Genomic DNA, 22,131 nt, shown 5'->3' on the forward strand with positions numbered 1-22,131 from the left:
AGAATTAAGTCTTTGAACAAGATCCAGAACGTGGACTTTCCATGACAGTTTACTATCTATCTGAACACTTAGGAATTTGAACTTTTCAGTTTCACTAAAATCATATGCCCATTTTGTGAAATTAAAACGTCAGGTTTTGTTGAATTGTGTGTTAGAAATGGTAAAAACTGTGTCTTACTGTGATTTAGCATTAGTTTATTTCCTACAAGCCATGAACTGTGTGTTGGCTACTTTAGAAGAAGGCCTTTTGGGCTAAAGCTCACATGTTTAGCAGCCTTTTTGTCGTGCCTGTCTGCGTCTCCAACTTCTCCTCTATACAATCAGTAGAAATCTATCCTTTTGATATTAATGGTAATCAATTATTATATTGATAATCATTTAACTCATTCAACTTCAATTTGTGAATTTCTGACCCTCTTTACACATTTCTTCCTTCTGGTTGATCAATTCCCACAGCAGCACCTTGAGCATCTAAAATTTCGAACCAGTACTGCATATTTTTATTGAGCTGTTTAAAGTGTACTTAAACAACATTGCATAATGTTACTGAAAAGTAATGTTGACAATCTAGGGGCCAATTAACTTGTATGTTAGCTACAGACCCTATATTCTCCGTACTATATGCACAGTTCAAATTGACACTCATTGTGCTGGTTGGTGAGAGTGAGTGTAAACGGCAAACACCTTCATGGTTACTGCCTTCAGTCACTTCGTCTACTGTCATTTTGGATGATGACGTTTGGTCTGTGGGGCACTCAGCTGCGTGGTTATCAGCGCCCGTACAAATTCCCAACTTTTGCTCAGTCCAATCTTGCCATTTTCATGAATGATGAGGACAACACTGCTTGTAGACAATGGCTAAAGTTACATACTGGATCCCCTACCTCTCTGAAATCTTGGTTGTGTTGACTGATCTGCAATGCAGCCCAAGGTCTAGGTCATGATCGATGGTGACAGTTTCGTTGTAAGTTGGCGAAGGGGGTACAATAAGGACAACAGTATATTAACATTTCAATTCAAAATTTTTTGTTGAAACAGAATATAGGAGTTTAATGATGGTTCATTTTTAATTCAGATTGTAGAATCAGCCTAACTTACGTGTTACGTGAGTTCAAAAATCTTTCCAAGCAGTTATAAAAAATTTTTCATCTCTGTCAAGTCTGTCTACACTTAAATGTTACAGAATATGAGAGGTAACGAAAAGATAAACGTAAAAACCATCACAGTTTCCCGGCACATACGGTAGCTCTTGTTTTATTATGGATATGCCAGAACAAAAACTGTAGTGCTACATGTTACGCAAGATTATAAGATAATTCTGACATTACCCGCTTTAATGGCATTAAAGCACATCTCATGTGGATGCAACACTGAGTGACACACATTAACACAAATCCTGCAACAACTACATGGCGTCATGGATAACGAATAGTGCCTTGATCTATTTCTCCCGCACCAATCCAAGCTGTGGTATACATTGTTCTGCAACATAACCTGAGGTGTAAGTTACGCTGGATTGTGACAATCTGGTTGTGAGGCGACGAAGCCATTGAACGTGCACGCGAAATATTGTGGTGACAAGACTCTCCTGTGGCACGGCATGACGCCTACTTTCACGCCATATTTCAGGCACTTTGCCATATTTAACGTACAATACTTGGCATTTGAAAAACTAAAACTCCAAGTGGGTATAAAAAAAAACTTGTACGAAAATAAAGTCACTGGCAAATACTTTGATGCATATGTCCAAATTGAAATTCTGCACGATGGCTGATGGGAAAGAAATTAAATGAAGAAAGTTAGATCTTTTTCCACACGTATATACTCAGAGAGAGAAATGCTTAACTTACGGCATACAACGTTTCTCCCATGGATGTACTGGCTCTGGAAATGTGTATCTTTTATAACAATACCGCAGCCAATTTGGATCTCCATTGCATTCAGATGTTATTCAGAAACATTGTTGACAGTAGAAGCAGCAATTTGTTTTAAGCTGCAAAACTAAATTCTAAAGAATCTAAGTAAAACTTTATAGAAAGTTGAAATTTTAATGTCACATTCGTTATTGTCAGTGCTCCAGCATTGTAACTCACTAAACATTTTTGTACTATCTCCGATTTTTTAAAAATTATGCAGTATCAATCTCATATTTTAGCCCAAATAACATTTCATGAATGTGCTTCATACTACAACACACTCCCTTATGCCTATGACAACTGCTGGACATCCACTCATTGCACAGTAAACAGCTGTAACTAGCAAATATCTTTTTTAATATGGTACAGGTACAGATGTTTTTCAAAATTTTATTTTTTTATGTTAGCGATTACTCACAAGGCGTTTTCATGTCAACACGTTGATGTAGCATATCTTGCACTTTATTCTTTGAAATTTGTACGTAATAAAGTTTTTCAGAGTCATGATACATAGAAACTGATTAATTCTGTCATGAATCACATGTCTAAATAACAAATGTTACATTCATCACGTTAAAACCGGGATGAAAAATAACTGAGAGAGTTGTAATGTTATTTACACAATTACTTTTCTTAGGTGCATTGCGGATGAAGAGCAAAACCTGTTTCCCGGTATAATTACATTTTTGATCTTGATATTAGTATCATTCTATGCTTTAGTAGTATTATTATACTTCGCAGTGTGCAGATCATTTCAGACTTCTGCGTTGTTCCCGTCTTTAGCAGTTCTCAGTAATGCCAATGAAGTGAATAACACACGTAATCGTTACATGAAACCTTATTAAATGAAGGTGAAGATGTCCGGAGAGCACATTAAAATTGTCATGGTTTGCTTGCGTCCTTCAGACAATACAATACTGAATATTCTTATGGTCCATCTTAATCGTTAATTGCATGTGAAAACTATCTATTTTAAAACAAAATAAGTCCTTTGTTAGGCCCTGGATCAACGATGTTGTTCTGCTACAGTGTAGCCCACAGGCCTTGCCGCAATGGTGTCCGCAAGGCCATGGCGAGAGGGGGGGGGGGGGGAGCGGTGTGGAAGGGGGCGGGGGTCACTTGCCCCATCTCCCCGCCTCCGGCATGTGGAGTACAGAGTTTTTATTCACATACTGAGCTATAAGTTCTCTTGTGTATAATAAGTTTTTCAGTCGTCTAGGTCTATAAGATTTAGCTCTTTTGGACTGCCACGTCTCCAAACTGATCAACTCATTTGTGTCATAAATGGCTATTTTAGAGGATTGACCACCGCCCCCGCCCCCCTTCTGAATAAATTTCTCCCGATGTCCATGTCCACAAAAAAGTAGTGAACTTCGCTATAATAGACGAAGACAATTACATTCCGTGCTACGGCGCTTTTCATACACTCTGCACTAAAGTGAGTAGGTGACATTTCGAGAATCAATTCTATGATTCAAACGAGATTAAGCCAGTTTCTTGGCTTCATCCGATGCCACCCGCTTTTGTACTGAATAGGGGACTAGGTAGGTAGTCGAAACAGGCTTCTTGCACTGTTGCTACACGGGACCCACAGCCCAATAACTGATGTTGAGCGATTGTGAGATCGCCTGGATTTCACGCGAGTTACTCAGAAAATTCGAAGAAGCTGAACAAAGAGTTTGCTGTTTTGCGTCGTTGAATCTTCTGAGCAAGTGAGGAAAAAAACTGGCTACGTATTTTTGATGTGCACCTGAGATAATTTTCTTTCCGGCAATGACGAGCGATTTATCACCAATATATATGTCCGCCAAAGTTCTCACTGTATTGTAGCTCTAGCAGAGGCATACAGCTATTTTCGAAGCTAAGAGCGTCTGTGGTTCAGTGCCCTTGCAGCGGATGACCGAGTGGCCTTAGCCTCGTCATCAGAACTGGTACCGGCGGTGGCAACGAAGCTGTGTGCGGAACTACTGGAGCTGCTTCCAGGGCTTCCCGGGATAGGTCCGCGCTTCGCGGAGGGATCCTCTGAGTGTCTATAGACGTCACCAGCACTGTCACTAGCCGAGAGAGAGCCTTCACTATCTTCTCGGTGACGGCGACCCGACGGCTCGCTCCAGCCAGCAGCTCTGGCATATTGGCCGTCGTCGTCGCCACTGAGGTTGAGGCTGTCCCCACTGCTGCCGCTGCTGCTGCTGCTGCTAGGCCGCCTCGGTACGTGCGTCATCGTCTGCGCCTGCGCAGCTGCGGCATTCCTCTCGGCCAGTTCCTCCACAGATCGCGCCATCAGCAACGCCTCCTCATACGTCGGCGGCTCCGTTAGCTGGCTCTCAGTACGGCGTTGCCGCGGGGGCGAAGACAAATGTGAACGAGACCGGGCGATCGCCTCCAGCTCCTGCACAATGGAAACGTAGTTGTTTCATTTATGTGTTTATATTTTTTTCCAAGCGGTAATGGAAACCACGGAGATATAGGGAAATGGGTTTAAAGTGCAGGGAGAAGGAATTGATGTTTGTCGACGATATTAAATTTTTGGGAAAGGACTGGGAAGAGCAGTTGAAAGAAATTGCCAGTGTCGTGAAAACAGGCTATAAGATAAATATAAACAAAAGTAAAAAAAAGGGGTAATGGAATGTTGTCGATCAATTTTAGTATTCGAGCAGCAATATAACTGATGATGACCGTAGTAGAGAAGATATAAAATGCAATTTGGCAAAGCAAGAAAAAGATATATCTGAAAAAAAGAAACTTATTAACGTCTGTCTGTAAACATACGACGGAATAAAATCATAAATGAAAGGTGGCAGCCACGCGGGATTAGCCGAGCGGTCCTAGGCGCTGCAGTCACGGACTGTGCGGCTGCTCCCGGCGGAGGTTCGAGTCCTCCCTCGGGCATGGGTGTGTGTGTTTGTCCTTACGATAATTTAGGTAAAGTAGTGTGTAAGCTTAGGGACTGATGACCTTAGCAGTTAAGTCCCGTAAGATTTCACACACATTTGAACATTTTGACAGGTGGCAGGCGTTTTCTACATCTGAAAGATGATATCCATGAAAATTTAGCGATAGTCGCACAGGAGTGAAGCTAATAGCGCCACTATCAGGATAACGCAGTTACTTCAATGGCAGTTCCGAGCCAGACGCTCTGTAGCGTCCATTCCACTGGCCCCAAACAACCGTCATCTGTAACTTCTCGGTAGTGTCAAGCGAGAGGTCATTGGAAAGCGGGGTAGAGGTCTGTTGTGTTTTCTGATGAAAGCTGGTTCTGCCATGGTGTCAGTGATGGCCGTGTGTTGGTTAGAAGGAAACCAGCTGAGAGCCTGCAACCAACGTGTCTGCGTGTTGGACATATTGTACCTACAACTGGAGTTATAGTCAGGTGCGATTTCATATGACAGCAGGAGCACTCTTTTTGTTATCACATTCACTCTGACTGCAAATTTGTACGTCAGTCTGGTGATTCGACCTGTTGTGCTGCCATTCGTGAGCCGGCCGGGGTGGCCGATCGGTTCTAGGCGCTGCAGTCTGGAACCGCGCGACCGCTACGATCGCAGGTTCGAATCCTGCCTCGGGCATGGATGTGTGTGATGTCCTTAGGTTAGTTAGATTTAAGTAGTTCTAAGTTCTAGGGGACTGATGACCTCTGCAGTTAAGTCCCATAGTGCTCAGAGCCATGTGAATCATTTTTTGCCATTTCGTGAACAGCATTCCAGGAGGTGTTTTCCAACAGCGTAACGCTCGCCCACATACCGCTGTTGTGACCCAACATGCTCGATCACCAGATCTGTCTTCAATCGAGCACGTATAGGACATCATCGGACGACTACGCCAGCGTCATCCACAACCAGCATTAACCGTCCCTGTATTGACCGACCAAGTGCAACAGGCATGGGACTCCATCCCACAAACTGACATCAGTCATCTGTACAACGCAACGGATGCACGTTTGGATGCTTGCATTCAACATTCTCGGCTGTTACACTGATTATTATTAATGCATCGGTATTTCACATTTGCAATGGCTTATCTCGGCCTTACATTAACCTGTGATATTGCAATGTTAATCAATTAAATATGTTACCTAGACAAATGTATTCCTGAAATTTAATTGCCCTACATTACTTATTTTTTGGTGCTGTGATTTTTTCCCACGTCAATATATATTATATTAGGTGCCCGCAACGTGGCGCCATTCACTCTCGCGGTTGATGGTGGTCACAATATTTTCATTCATCAGGTTAGCTTTAGTGTGGAAAACTGAAGAAGTAATTTAAACCGCAAAGACCACCACCCACGCCAGATGCCTGTAAATGCTATGAAACTGTCGTTCTGGATAGCGCTAATTTTCCTATACACTGATGTTCAAATGGCGCCATAGGCAAGGTCAGCGGCTACTCCTTCCTTTAGGCATTCTGAAGGAATTAAGTTGTTTCTTAGTTTATTGCAATTCCTGACTTGTAGTTCTGTAGTCACCGGTTCATATGTAGTAATAGGACTGGGGATTTCTTGGTAGGAAGGACGAAGCACGTTTTTTTGGTTGGGGAGTCATTGCCAGAGGTAGAAGTAACTTCACGTGCGCCCTAGGGAAGCGTATTGGGATCCTTGTTGTTCATGTTGTATATTACTGACAAGGCAGACAATGAAGGACTATCTGAAAAAAACTGCAAAAATGATCAGTATTACCTTGAAAAAATTCGATGCACTGTAAAGATGGGCTGCTTGCGTCAAGTATGCAGAAATGTAAAATTATACATTTCACAAAATGTAGAAAAGTAGTATCCTATGATTACAGTATCAGTGATCCATAACCGAAATAAGCCAACCCATACAACACACGATCCACAAAATGTCTGAAGTAACTAAAAATATTGTCTGCCATGTCATTAATATACAACATGAACGGCAAGGGTCCCAATGCACTTCCCTGGGGTATACCAGACGTTACTTCTACGTTTGGCAGTGAGTCCCCAACAAAGAAAACGTACTTCGTCCTCTCTACAAGAAATCATCAACACCTGGGTGTAACAAATTATAGGGACATGATATGGGATGATCACATAGGCGCAGTCGTAGGTAAAGCAGGTGACAGGTTTCGATTCATTAGTAGGTCACCGGGAAAATGCGATCTGCTCACAAACGACGTTGTTTACGAAACACTCGTTTAACATATCCTAGAACATTTCTCAAGTGTGTAGCTCTAATTTCTATTTTCAGGACTCTAACCGGCAATGTCCAAACGGAGAGCAACCGCGTTAACGACTTATGCTCGGAGGTAGATACCGATATAAAAAACCGTCCCACAAAGCTTACACCTTCTAACCGCTACAATTTTTACAAGCTTTAGTAGTAGTAGTCAGTAGTTAACAAGCTCTATAGGTCATTTAAACGATTATTTTATCGAAATGATGTGGAAGGAGTCAGTTTACAGGATATATACACATGATTAGTGTTAACATTAATGAAAGGCAATCATTTTATTCCTATTCATGCAAATACACTTAAAAACTAGTTTTTTAAACTTCATACCAGTTTTAAGCTTTAACAATAGATAATAAAGATCACCTTTCCCTCTAATGTTGTAGGTATGTGTCACATGGTTTTTCTCAAATTGTGATGGACCATTCATTTATGACGAATTTCATTAGCTAAAATATGTATTTACTTTCATGATTAACAGTTATACAAAGAACAAAAGTAGCTGCACTTAATTGTTTGAGAAGCTCAACAATATGATCCTTCCAGTCCAAGTTTATAGCAATATGTACTTCCAAAATTTTGGAGCAGTCTACCCTTTATACTGCCAACTGCTCATGTACTATATCATTTTATTGCTGGTATGTCTCTCTTTGTTATACAGAACTGAATATAGTGTGTTTTTTTTTTTCAAAATTTAAGGAGAGTCCATTTTCAGAGAATCATTTAATAATTCTTTGGAAAATATCATTTACTAACTCTACTGTTGCTTTCTCTCTGATGAGATTTATTATAACACTAGTATCATCTGCAAAAAGTAACATTTTTGTTTTTTGCCTGTTAAAATGGAAGGTCATTCACATATATAATGAATAGAAGTGGAACCAAAATTGAACCCTGTGGGACTCCCTTTGTAATTTTTATCCCAGTCACTAAACTTTTCTACCTTTCCGACATTGTCTGAATTATTCAGCATAATCTTTTGCATTCTGTTTGTCAAGTGACGTGTGAAATGCCATGAGTTCTATAAAACCATAGTTTTTCTGTTTACACAACCGAAGGCTTTGGCGAGATATCAAAAAATATCAACAGGCGATATATTATTATTATTTAAGGCTTGTACTATTTGATGAACGATTGTATAAACTGCTTCTCTGTCAAGCAACCTTTCTGGAATCCTGACTGTGACACACTAAATAAATTGTTTCCACATAAATGTGTGACTACTCTAGAGCAATAGTGTACTTTCAAAAATTTGACAGAATTCGGATAATACTCTCGCATGTATGCTGTCTGGCAATAACCTACGACGCAAGGTAGCACCAGTTTTCTAAATCAGTACAGTTCACACAAGCATGCCCTCTTCATTACAGAAATGCTTGCATGATATTTTTAAGTGAGAACCACACATGTACATATTTGTCGATCAATAGAGCCAAACTTGTTAACTGGGAAGTGTATCTTATCTCAGGAAGCGAGTGTTTACACAGCCTCTGTATGCTGCACAGCTCTGATAGCCTAATTCAGAGCAGTGGAAAAACCGACCAAGTGGCCGGAAGGTGAGAGGCGCATGAACTGTGCTACATATGTCTTTCATGGAATGGTTGTGGAAACATAGATGGGAACCATAACTTTTGCATAATTGAACATAGAGACTCTCTAACTGCTTCTGCCTTTTTAATGAAAGTATGTGCTAGGACATTGTTCCCTCTTAAATTTATTATTGACAGAACATTCCACATACTCATTCCCCTGGCTCTTTCTACCATTATTTTTAGTATTTTCAATATTACTTTTTTAGAAATTTCCCTCCTTTATTATTGTCTTTTAGCTTTGGAAGTACTAAGGTGATGACTAACGTATCTTTGTTATTATTTTTTATTACTTTCTACCCATATTTTAAGCGTTCTGCATGTTCTTCTCCAATTACACCGGCAGGATTTTGATATTCCCCTTTTTGACCTATTTATCGGAACCCTGACTTCGCTGATCTTTTAACAGTCTCTGTTATGGTTTCCTTACATATTTTTGCTGCAGAAGATATTGTCTCAACTGCCCTGTTTGTGGGTGTTGACTTTGTTGGTCAGCTGAAGTTTGTATGGCCTAGCACCATGTTATATTGCATGTGCAACTGAATTGTCGAATTATTCTTAAATACTGCAGTTCGAGAAATATTTCTTCATTAACAGAAGCCATTAACGAATGATAACGGGGCAATTAGGTGAACATTCATGTAGACCATGTCCAGAGAAAATCCTCAGATTTAAGTTCAGTAGAAAACTGTGGGTCTATATAAAATAATGGCTCTGAGCACTATGGGACTTAACATCTGAGGTCATCAGTCTCCTAGAACTTAGAACTACTTAAACCTAACTAACCTAAGGACATCACACACATCCAAGCCCGAGGCAGGATTCGAACCTGCAACCGTAGAGGTCCCGCGGTCTAGATGAAATAGCTGTAGTAAAACAATCGTACCGAGAAAAATTGTTGCATGTTAAATAACCTGGCATGAGTGCGGTGTATCATTGAGGAACTCAAATCACGCAGAAAAAAATTAGTTAACAACTTTTAATGGGCAGACGAATAGTAAATAAAGTAAAATAGTGTGTAGTCTATCAACGTTTTTTTTCCCAATGACCTATTTCATCTTTCTAGTCTTCAATAATTTCTGAAAGATTTCCATTTTATGAACCCAGCACCGCTTTTGTCTTGAACTGGGATGAGGAATCGGATGCGGACCGCCAAGTGTGACATTTTTGTTCACCCTTTGTATTGACGAAATAGGTGGGGGATATTTGATGTTAAGATCAAGTATCTACATGTTATCACACTTCGATTGTGAGGATCTACTACAGTGGAAATCCAGAGAAGCAATTATTGTGACAATTCGTCACATGTTATACTTGATATTTCTATAGTTGGCAGAAATGTCTTTTTGACCAATTGATGTACATTACGTAAGTATCCGATGCTTCAAACATTTTTGCACCTACTTTCATGTTGTAAGATTGTAGAAATTCACATACTTGTGCTATTTTGTTTTGTACCTTGCAGTATCTTCTGTGACGATGGTAGCCAGTACCATAACCGATACGGAATAAATAAAACTGTACAGCTGTTGGCACAAAAACAGATTATTTCGAAATATTTATCGGCTTCCCACCTGTAGAAAACTTTATTAGCGATCATTACATTGCAACATTGCACATACTAACAACCATGGGAATCATCTGTACTGTCCTGTACTGTTACATATCTTAACACTAGCTATACCAATGCATTTTCCCTAAAATCTGCTACCAAAAGGCGGTGTTTGGGGGGGGGGGGATACTTTATGCTTGCACTAAAAAATATATAAAATGAAACAAATTTTGTTAATTGCTACTGACTTAACTAACAAAATACTTGTTAAAGAGGTACAGATGTGCAAGTGGGGTCCAGAAACTGAAAATATCTTATAGCACACTCTTAGCAGAACCAAAGTATTTTCAATAATGTGTACTATTTAGGGAGGGTGGGGGGATTCCATGATGAAAAAAATTGAAATACAAATTTCGTTAATTGTTGTTGATTTTTACTTGCACTATATTTTTTTAAATAGCTATTGATGTGTAAGTAGGGCCCAGAATTTGAAGATACTGAATACGGCATTCATTGTGAAAAGTCACATCTACTACTAAGACTCAAACTTTTGCGATAAGATTAACTGAAGTATTTAAAACATTTATTGAATTTGGTTGAAGAATTCATTAAAAACAATAAATATATTTTTCAAAATTTTAAAATATAAGGTACTAGACTAGAGTGCTATTTTTTCGGGTTTGGCATAAAATATACCCCAGCCAATTCGTATTACGAGAGTTAAGTTGCTATGTCATTAGGCACTGTCAAAAGTAAAAATTCCAGCAGCAGGCATGCACTGTGAAACGTTGAAAACTCTTCCTTGAACGTCTCATGATGACACTCACACAAAGCTCAGTTATAAAGTCAACCGCCTTCACTTACAAGAGATTCTATTATCCTGTACCGCGTATGTCTATGCAGACTCCTGTGTTTTCCGATAATTTCTAGCTGAGCTGCAGGTCGTTGTCTGTGCCAAACTGCTGTCTTCATAGTCAGTGATTCATTTGAGCTGAGAAGAAAATGAGAGGCTGTATGGTGGCTGATCAAACACTTCCCATCGAACACGCTGCAGTAAGTCCCCATTTCCCGTGCAGTGTGCGGGCGAGAACTGTCATGAAGAAGGAACTGGATGACACGTTATGTAGAGTTGCATGCAATCAGGAGAAATCTCTCGGAAGACATCCATAACTGGCGGGAGTCAGATTTTCTAGGCATATTTAAGCGTTCACTGTGAGCTCGGAACTGAGAAAAGCGACGTGATTCAATCTACGGGCGTACAACAGGCACTGACCAACACATCTGTGTAAAGCTTCAACGGATTTTCATTGTGGTTTATATTTTGCTAGCGATCGTTCCTTGCTTTCCGAATAGCCCTCGTACAATCCTCTGAAAGGAGTCTACTGGGGCACATTTGTATGTGGCACCCGAATATGATTTTATAAACTATGTATGTTTTTGATAGGCTTTGTATAGCTGACTGTGTAAGATCGCAGACCCAGAGATACTGCTTCTGGTATGAGATTATTATAGTGTTGGAGTAAGAGAGTGCTTGGCGCACAGTTGTAGGTAGCAATCTGTGAGCGTAAGTCGATGGACTAGGCAGTTTTTGTGGTGTGCTGTGTGAAGCCACCTAGTTTTACATTAATGTAGGTATGTCAGTATTGTTGAACATGGAAGCACAAGTCTTCATGCAAGCAAAGTAAAGATGTTAAATAATTATGATTTCTGTTTTTGCCAGCGCGTTAGTATAGATGAGTTGGCTGGTAATTTGTAATTGTTGAGTAACTCCAGAATGTACGTAAACCGTTTTGGTAAAAGGGCTAGTTAGATACTTCACTTTTGTAATGTTTTTAACATTTGTTAACAGAGCTATTTGTAATTTGATGATTTTCATTTATGTTGGATTAGTGAGGTTAGATAATAATACTTGCTGTTTAAATCTCATTGTTTGTGACTCAATTGTGAGTAATGTAACTTCAATTGTCAGATGTTTATGAAAAGCCAAACATAACTTGCAATATAATTTTTACTAAAAAACGCAGTGTTAGTAATTCACCATAATCATTACCGCCTCCCTGCCCAGGTCATAATTTTTAAAGAAGTTGGTTTTTCTTAAATGTTCCTGTTTATCAGCAAAAGAATTTAATGTGCGTTACAAGTATTATTGCACACTGCTGAGCCTGTAGCTACCATATTTATATTTTCTGTGAGAGACCAGAATATATCGCGTTCCACCGTTGTTGCTTTAGAGGTAAGACAATTTAATTCATTTGTTATGTGAACAGGAACCAAAGTTATCAGTTTTAAACAGGGCCAGAGGATTCAGTGCCTAAGGGGCTGAATATATTTTGCAGTGACTGTATTTCTTTATTGGTAGTGGGAGTTGCATTGCCCAATCAATTCCTATAAAGTTTTTACTAACAATAACATAGAGTAAGCACACCACTTGCACTTACAACACGCTACGCGATAATTTGAGTTCAGTACCCATTCCACAGTTCAGACATTCATTCAACGTAATCGTAAAGTTTTTTCATTTTTACAAGAATGTTACAAGATCGTTCCTTACTTTCCGAATAGCCCTCGTACAATGCTAGCGACACATCTCTTAGTTCGATGTCATGCCTACTGGATAAGCACTTCAAAAGCTGGAACAGTATTTTAGGATTGGTCGCGCTAGCGTCTTGTATTTGATTTCATTTGCGGATGCGCCATGCTTTCCCAGTTTTGTATCCCGCTGTGTGCGTGATGCACGCAAGAAGAAAGTTGTACCCAGGTAACCAAGAACAACAGAAATTTATTACTGACACAGAGAAAACGCACTAAGTTAAGGTCTGAATAACAACTGAACCGCTTCTTCACGGATGGAACTGAAAGATTGCCCTGACCTGATGAGAATCTGGACCACTCGATAACAGTTCTTGAAGGTACAGTTTGAGTAGGAAACACTACCGTAGGCAAAGTCCTTACCTGCTACACTATCCATGTCTTGGTTCCGATCGACAAACCCTGCGCTTTGACAAATGGCAGTCGGTGAAAGTCGATGTTGAATTCGCGAACTTGAACTAGAACTTGCACACTCGCAGCCCGAATGGCCAGCTACTGGGCGGTGTTCTATGAAGCCGGCCGACAGAGGAATACTGTGGTCCGCGTATGCAATCTAATGCCGGCAACAGTGGCGCTGTGGGACCCCTAGGTACAGCAGTGGCTGTCCCAACCAGGATAAGTTGCGTTAATTAGCGGGCGCTTAAACAGGAAGGCAATCCTCGGCTCCCTGCTGTGTAGTTGGTGACTGTATCATAAGGAACCAACCACGGATACTACACTACGCAACAGACGAAAAAATCACTGTTTCACCCACTGCGACGCTTAAATGTGAAATTTTTCTCCAAGGTGCATGCAACGAAGGCCAGGAGATCGTGTGGCGTGTAAGGTGGGTTAATGACGTCAAAGTGGCAACAAATTTCTCTACATTCTGTCGACAGCCACTGTGGATGTGTCATACGATCAGAAGGATCTCGTATCCCCTCTTACTCACATTTCACCCCTTCTTTGCCGCCTCTGCGATGGAGGTAAAAACCGCGACACCCAGCGCTGAAATCACGTGGTTTTCTTACGAGTGGGAAAACATTCCAGACACATCGCCTTTCAGAATCGACACGAAAAACTCTCAGGGGTCGCATAAAGGGCGTCAATGAAACCACTCCTTACCCTGTGGCGCTGAATCCCACACATCTCAGTGTCGAAACGAAAGTTCGCAGTGCGATGAGCAACAGGAAGACGTTCTTCACAACTTTTGACACTCGTGACACCCTACACAGTTTCAAACCTTCTCTAAGGACACTGTAGAACTGCATCCCCAGCGATTGTGATCGTACCCATTTGGAGCTCTCGTGTACAGGCTGGAACAGCTAGGGACCGTTCAAAACCATCCAAAGAAATTTAAACGTGATCTTAAGCAGTTAGCCCCCTGGAACAAAAGACCTCCATCCTGGCCGGCACTGACAGTAAAGAGCTCAGATAACAAACAAATGGAATTCAACATATTTACTGTAATTATTCCCTATCTGCCGAACCGTGGGGTATATACACTCCTGGAAATTGAAATAAGAACACCGTGAATTCATTGTCCCAGGAAGGGGAAACTTTATTGACACATTCCTGGGGTCAGATACATCACATGATCACACTGACAGAACCACAGGCACATAGACACAGGCAACACAGCATGCACAATGTCGGCACTAGTACAGTGTATATCCACCTTTCGCAGCAATTCAGGCTGCTATTCTCCCATGGAGACGATCGTAGAGATGCTGGATGTAGTCCTGTGGAACGGCTTGCCATGCCATTTCCACCTGGCGCCTCAGTTGGACCAGCGTTCGTGCTGGACGTGCAGACCGCGTGAGACGACGCTTCATCCAGTCCCAAACATGCTCAATGGGGGACAGATCCGGAGATCTTGCTGGCCAGGGTAGTTGACTTACACCTTCTAGAGCACGTTGGGTGGCACGGGATACATGCGGACGTGCATTGTCCTGTTGGAACAGCAAGTTCCCTTGCCGGTCTAGGAATGGTAGAACGATGGGTTCGATGACGGTTTGGATGTACCGTGCACTATTCAGTGTCCCCTCGACGATCACCAGTGGTGTACGGCCAGTGTAGGAGATCGCTCCCCACACCATGATGCCGGGTGTTGGCCCTGTGTGCCTCGGTCGTATGCAGTCCTGATTGTGGCGCTCACCTGCACGGCGCCAAACACGCATACGACCATCATTGGCACCAAGGCAGAAGCGACTCTCATCGCTGAAGACGACACGTCTCCATTCGTCCCTCCATTCACGCCTGTCGCGACACCACTGGAGGCGGGCTGCACGATGCTGGGGCGCGAGCGGAAGACGGCCTAACGGCGTGCGGGACCGTAGCCCAGCTTCATGGAGACGGTTGCGAATGGTCCTCGCCGATACCCCAGGAGCAACAGTGTCCCTAATTTGCTGGGAAGTGGCGGTGCGGTCCCCTACGGCACTGCGTAGGATCCTACGGTCTTGGCGTGCATCCGTGCGTCGCCGCGGTCCGGTCCCAGGTCGACGGGCACGTGCACCTTCCGCCGACCACTGGCGACAACATCGATGTACTGTGGAGACCTCACGCCCCACGTGTTGAGCAATTCGGCGGTACGTCCACCCGGCCTCCCGCATGCCCACTATACGCCCTCGCTCAAAGTCCGTCAACTGCACATACGGTTCACTTCCACGCTGTCGCGGCATGCTACCAATGTTAAAGACTGCGATGGAGCTCCGTATGCCACGGCAAACTGGCTGACACTGACGGCGGCGGTGCACAAATGCTGCGCAGCTAGCGCCATTCGACGGCCAACACCGCGGTTCCTGGTGTGTCCGCTGTGCCGTGCGTGTGATCATTGCTTGTACAGCCCTCTCGCAGTGTCCGGAGCAAGTATGGTGGGTCTGACACACCGGTGTCAATGTGTTCTTTTTTCTATTTCCAGGAGTGTATCACGGATCACAGTGGTGTGAAGAATTGTACTGCAGTGTCGATTTGCTCGGCGCCGTTAGTCGCTGTGCAGAGGATGTATGCCGTGGTTCTATAAATTTTTTCTACACGGTGGTTGTATTATACCTCCTACAGATTCCTAGAGCTGAAACTACTACAGTACAACACAGTACGCGATCAAGATTCCTGTTTGCTCATGAGGAACGACCAGAAACTCAAATGAAGTATTCGTTTGTACAGAAGCATTTCAGTATGCCTCAGAATCCACAGAGAAGCAAAGAATTGTCAGTCTACTTACAGAGAAACGACTTAACTTATTGCTAGTGACGAAATCGACACTCCGAAAATTCACTGACGCTCTTGTCGTCGAAGTCTCTATCTCACTCCTGCGCAAAGTGTCCTTGATCGCCGAGCGGTCTAAGGCGCTGCAGTCATGGACTGTGCGGCTGGTCCCGGCGGAGGTTCGAGTCCTCCCTCGCACATGGGTGTGTGTGATTGTCCTTAGAATAGGTTAAGTAGTGCGTAAGCTTAGGGACTGATGACCTTAGCAGTTCCATAAGATTTCACAAACTTTTGAATTTTTTTGTCCTCGATCAACAACAAGTACTGGAGAGTCCTCTTTCATGCTGTACACTGCTTTCTGCAAGGCCCATGCACTTCCTGCAACGAATCGCCATGCCTGTTGCAAAAGCAGCGTCTCCCCCCTGCACGGGTTGCGAGCTGACAGCCAATCGCCTCCAGTTCGTACTCCTTAGCGGAGTCGTTAGTCTTAGGAGGAGTTTTACAATGTTCTAGAAAAGTGTTAACATTGTAAAACTCCTCCTACGACTAACGACTCCGCTAATCAAATTCACTTCTCTGCTTTTTGGCGGGAATCGTGGCTTGCCGTCTCCCATGAGATCTGTGAAGTGTCAACTCGCGTCCGCCATTCGTGATCCCGCACATTCCTTCGTACTAAAAGGATGCCGCCTTCTCTCGTAAGATGCTATCGCTCTCTCCACTGCCGGCATCCAGCACCTGACCATTTCACAGATTTTTTTCTAACGCCTGGAGAACGTCTTGCATCGGATAACCCACCTCCCCACGGGAGGCCCCAGCAGCACTGTAAAGCCTTCACCTCAGCTCTGATCCCTCGCGGTCGAACGTGACGCGGGGTCTTTTCTATACTCCATTCTGCCGATTGCCGCTTTCACGGGAATACAAAACGGTCACTGCTCCCTGCTGTCAGCGTCCAGCTGAAATTAATTCCCAGGAATGCAACACTACAGAAAATGTCAGTACTTGGAGCTACCCAGTGTCAACCGAAGGAAAGATCTCCTACCCGATCACCCACCGTAAATCACGATCTCATATCGAATAAAATACACAAGCAAATTGGAATAATATTACATATCTCGAGGCAAAATATTATACAGTCGAGCATGCTTGACAGACGTGTTCGTGGACGTCCTGTTTCACCACAGACTCTCCAAGGACTGCCATGGGCTCCCAATGAACAGTGGGAACGGACATGGAGGATGGCCTCTGTAGACATGGTGCATGCCGCGTAGGTGTCAGGCAATGATAGACGGCCTCAAAGTCCAATGAAAAGCAGCCAGGGTGACGGTGTTGAAAGGTGGCTGTCCTATTTGCTATGGTAATTTGGAGTATGTCATGGACCACGAACATAATTTCTAAATTTGATAAATGTTCTCAAGCCTTCGATTTAACATTACCTTTATAACTATACACTTTGAACTACTGCATGTTCGAGAGCAGAGATGTTGGTCAGAGAGGTTAGCTTTACTTTGTCAGAGGGAATCAGAGCGTGCTAGTAATGTACTTCGTTTGAAATGGGCGGAAGCTGGACTGCCCTGGATTGGAGGCAGCATTATTTGGAGTAATTTTTGCAATGTGGCGTTTAAAGAGAGATATTAAGCAAAAGGGCTATAATATTGTATGAATGACAAAAGGTAACATTTAAAGGTAACGTGGATGGTTGTTTTTTTTTTTTTTCAATTACTTAGTAGGCTGATTGTTATAACAATGCTTATGGTTTAGATTTTCTCTAAGGTTTTTTGTAATGAAGTTATATGATACTGTCTTTTCTGCAGTGATAAATGCTAAAGAGACGTTTTACTAATTAGTTCATGCGTGAGAAATGTGGAAAGTTGTATTGTTACTATGACTTAATGAAGCTCAGTTAAAACTTTAAAAGTGTCGATTCAGTTATTTTCTTGTCGTGAGGGTAGTTCCCGATTTCTCATTTAAATTCATGGTTTTATTTTACGGCACACTCGCTCTGCACGTCACCAGTTCTGCCCCAAATAACATTTTTGAGTATTGATGAAATCTCTTCTAGCATTGCACATGGCGAGTACGATGAGTGAAACTGAATCTGACAGTCAGATTATTATTTTGTAAAACACAAGGTTGCAGAGCAGACGAGCGCTCCACTGCGCACAGGTAAGCCATCAATTTCATCATCATTGTTGTTCATATTCAGAATCAGGCACAGTCATTATTAGAGTGCATTTACAAAAATAATATCAGTAAAAGTTTAGAGGTTTAATGCGAGTGAAATATTTCATGAAAGTGCTTCACTACGATATCAAACAAATTTAATAGACAAAGGCAGATGCGTTTATTCGGTGGTCATTTGTAGTGTTATTACGATAATAGTTCTGGTACAGCAATTTTTTTCTAAACTAACAACGATCCGCAACATTCAGGGCCAAAATTTAATACAAATTCATTTTGTCACAGTGACAGATAGCGTACGTAAATTTTATTGAGAACAGATACTTAATCCCGCGTCCGGCCATCCTGATTTAGGTTTTCCGTGATTTCCCTAAATCACTCCAGGCAAATGCCGGGATGGTTCCTCTGAAAGGGCACGGCCGACTTCCTTCCCAATCCTTCCCTAATCTGATGAGACCGATGACCACGCTGTCTGGTCTCCTTCCCCAAACCAACCAACCAACCAACCAACAGATACTTTGGTCACTTACCTAATAGCATCAAAAGTTTGACAGATAGCCATATAGCATTTAAAAGGAAATTAAAAGAATTTCTTAATGGCAACTCCTTCTACTCATTAGATGAATTTTTGGATATAGTAAGTGAGTAATTTCCCCAACCCCAACAAAAAAAATAAATTAAAAATATTGTCATGTAATATTTTGTGTAATGTAATATCTTGTATAGACACCTTTTATTAACCTGACACTTTCCACATCATTATGAAGTGTCGTATTCATGATCTATGCAACAAGTAATAATCTAATCTAATCTAATCTAACCTCAAAGTTGTGTTGTTTGATCGACCGGTTACTCTGGATTCACATCGCGTAGCGTGAGCTTTACATATTTCCATCTCAAAAAAGGTTCAAATATTTCCAGTGAACATTTCCCAGTTACTCAGCTTTGCTGACTTCACAATTATAAGAGTGTTAAAACCATCTCAAAGGATACTTTCGGGATGAATTATTGTTTCCACTTTGTTTTCGACAATTTTTCAGTCAGTATTTGTCAATTACTCAGCTTTGCGTATTTTACCTTCTGACTTCATTATTATACGACTATTGAACCATTTTAAAGAATAGTTGCTGAATGAATGATTGTTTCCACTTTATTTTCTACGCCTGTCGGACATTTCAGATCTTTTTACGTAAACAATCAAGGATGTAATGACGCTTTACAGTGTACTTAATTTGTGAAAGGTGAAGGTATAGAATGAAATTTTCACTCTACAGCGGATTGTGCGTTGATATGAAACTTCCTGGCAGATTAAAACTGTGTGCCGGACCGAGACTCGAACTCAGGACCTTTGCCTTTCGCGGCCAAGTGCTCTACCAACTGAGCTACCAAAGCACGACTCACGCCCCCTCCTCACAACTTAAATTCAGCCATTCCAAACTTCACAGAGCTCTCCTGCGAACCTTGCGTAACAACACTACTGGTTATTAAAATAGCTACACCACGAAGATGACGTGCTACAGACGTGAAATTTAACCGACAGGAAGAAGATGCCTTGATATGCAAATGATTAGCTTTTCAGACCATTCACACAAGGTTGGCGCCGGTGGCGATACCTACAACGTGCTGACATGAGGAAAGTTTCCAACCAATTTCTCATACACAAACAGCAGTTGGCCGGCGTTGCCTGGTGAGACGTTGTTGTGATGCCTCGTGTAAGGAGGAGAAATGCGTACCATCACGTTTCCGACTTGATAAAGGTCGGATTGTAGCCTGCCGCGATTGTGGTTTATCGTATCGCGACATTGCTGCTCGCGTTGGTCGAGATCCAATGACTGTTAGCAGAATATGGAATCGATGGGTTCAGGAGGGTAATACGGAACGTCGTGCTGGATCCCAACGGTCTCGTATCACTAGCAGTCGAGATGACAGGCATCTTATCCGCATGGTTGTAACGGATCGTGCAGCACGTCTCGATCCCTGAGCCAGCAGATGGGGACGTTTGCAAGACAACAACCATCTGCACGAACAGTTCAACGACGTTTGAAGCAGCATGGACTATCAGCTCGGAGACCATGGCTGCGGTTACCCTTGACGCTGCGTCACAGACAGGAGCGCCTGCGATGGTGTACTGAACGACTAACCTGGGTGCGCGAATGGCAAAACGCCATTTTTTCGGATGAATCCAAGTTCTGTTTACAGCATCATGATGGTCGCATCCGTGTTTGGCGACACCGCGGTGAACGCACATTGGAAGCGTCTATTCGTCATCGCCATACTGGCGTATCACCCGGTGTGATGGTATGGGGTACGTCTCGATGACCTCTTGTTCGCATTGACGGCACTTTGAACAGTGGACGTTACATTTCAGATGTGTTACTACCCGTGGCTCTACCCTTCATTAGATGCTTGCGAAACCCTACATTTCAGTAGGAAAATGCACGACCGCATGTTGCAGGTCCTGTACGGGCCTTTCTGGATACAGAAAATGTTCGACTGCTGCCCTGGCCAGCACATTCTCCAGATCTCTCACCAATTGAAAAAGTCTGGTCAATGGTGGCCGAGCAACTGGCTCGTCACAATACGCCAGTCACTACTCTTGATGAACTGTGGTGTCGTGTTGAAGCTGCATGGGCAGCTGTACCTGTAGACGCCATCCAAGCTGTGTTTGACTCAATGGCCAGGCGTATCAAGGCTGTTATTACGGCCTGAGGTGGTTGTTCTGGGTACTGATTTCTCAGGATCTATGCACCCAAATTCGGTGAAAATGCAATCACATGTCAGTTCTAGTATAATATATTTGTCCAAAGAATACCCGTTTATCATCCGCATTTCTTCTTAGTGTAGCAATTTTAAAGGCGAGTAGTGTAGCACTCCTGGATTGGAGGCAGCATTATTTGGAGTAATTTTTGCGGAGACATGGCTTAGCCACACCCTGGGGGTTATTTCTAGAATTAAATTTTCACTCTACAGCGGAGTGTGCGCCGATATGAAACTTCCTGGCAGCTTAAAACTGTGTGTCCGACCGAGACTCGAACTCGGGACCTTTGCCTTTAGCAGGAGAGCTTCTGCGAAGTTTGGAAGGTAGAAGACGAGGTACTGGCGGAATTAAAGCTAGTGAGGAGGGGGCGTGAGTCGTGCGTGGGTAGCTCAGTTGGTAGAGCACTTGCCCGCGAAAGGCAAAGGTCCCGAGTTCGAGTCTCGGTCCGGCATACAGGTTTAATCTGCCAGGAAGTTCGATAAAGGTATAATTTGATAACATACCCAGTCCTGCTGAATGGAGGACGGCAGACCCCGAAAGTCGTGTTCCCCTAATTCTTTTGCCCAGTATAGTTAGTAATGGACGATTTGGTACATATTACGAAGATTGCGACTTTGTCAAGAAAGCGTCTGGTGTAGAGCAGACTGTGGCGCCGTACGCACCTGGTGCAGCAGCGCCTCGGAGTGCTGCCTGCGCAGGCGGTCCTGCACCTCGTCGGCGGCGCGCGCCATGCGGTCCACTTCCCTTGCGCGCTCCTCCTTCTTCTCGTGCAGGCGCTGCCGCAGGAAGCAGAAGAGCGCCACGGCGGTCACGATGACGGCCACGAGCCCGAGCGCCGCCGCGCCGTTGCGGCTCATCGTGTTGGTGGCCTGGCTCTGAGCCGGCGGGTACCACTTCTCCACGCACGCCAGCCACCACTGCTGGCCCGCCACCGCCTCGGGCGACGCGCACCTGCCACACAGGGGCGCTCTTACTCCCCCACTACCAACTAAAGACTAGAAATGGGAAACGCATGAGACGTGGCAGTGTATTGCCACAAAAATCTGCATAAAAGGAAGATTTTATGTATCGAGTCATTCCATCTCACAAGGGGAGGCCACCAATTGTGAAATTCAGATTCGATTCATAGTGCGCATAATAAAAGCTCATGGCCAGAGGTGTAATGTGGCAAAGCAC

The 22,131-nt window shown here is 43.1% G+C and overlaps 1 protein-coding gene and 1 non-coding gene across 2 annotated transcripts in view; one reads left to right on the forward strand and one right to left on the reverse strand.

The window, feature by feature from the left end:
- Positions 1–3,777: 3,777 nt before the first annotated feature.
- The window catches only part of LOC124777665 (leucine-rich repeat-containing protein 15), an 83,672-nt gene continuing 65,318 nt past the window's right edge, over positions 3,778–22,131 (reverse strand). The window contains exons 6-7 of the mRNA XM_047253149.1: positions 21,618–21,906; positions 3,778–4,305 (exon numbers count right to left, since the gene is read on the reverse strand). Of these exons, the coding sequence (XP_047109105.1) occupies positions 3,778–4,305; positions 21,618–21,906 (817 nt within the window). The remainder of the gene's footprint in view (positions 4,306–21,617; positions 21,907–22,131) is intronic.
- Trnas-cga lies at positions 21,333–21,407 on the forward strand. Its single transcript has one exon. It is a non-coding gene; the product is annotated as a tRNA-Ser (tRNA).

This window comes from Schistocerca piceifrons, chromosome 1 (genome assembly GCF_021461385.2).
Source record: "Schistocerca piceifrons isolate TAMUIC-IGC-003096 chromosome 1, iqSchPice1.1, whole genome shotgun sequence".
Classification (NCBI taxonomy): domain Eukaryota; kingdom Metazoa; phylum Arthropoda; class Insecta; order Orthoptera; family Acrididae; genus Schistocerca; species Schistocerca piceifrons.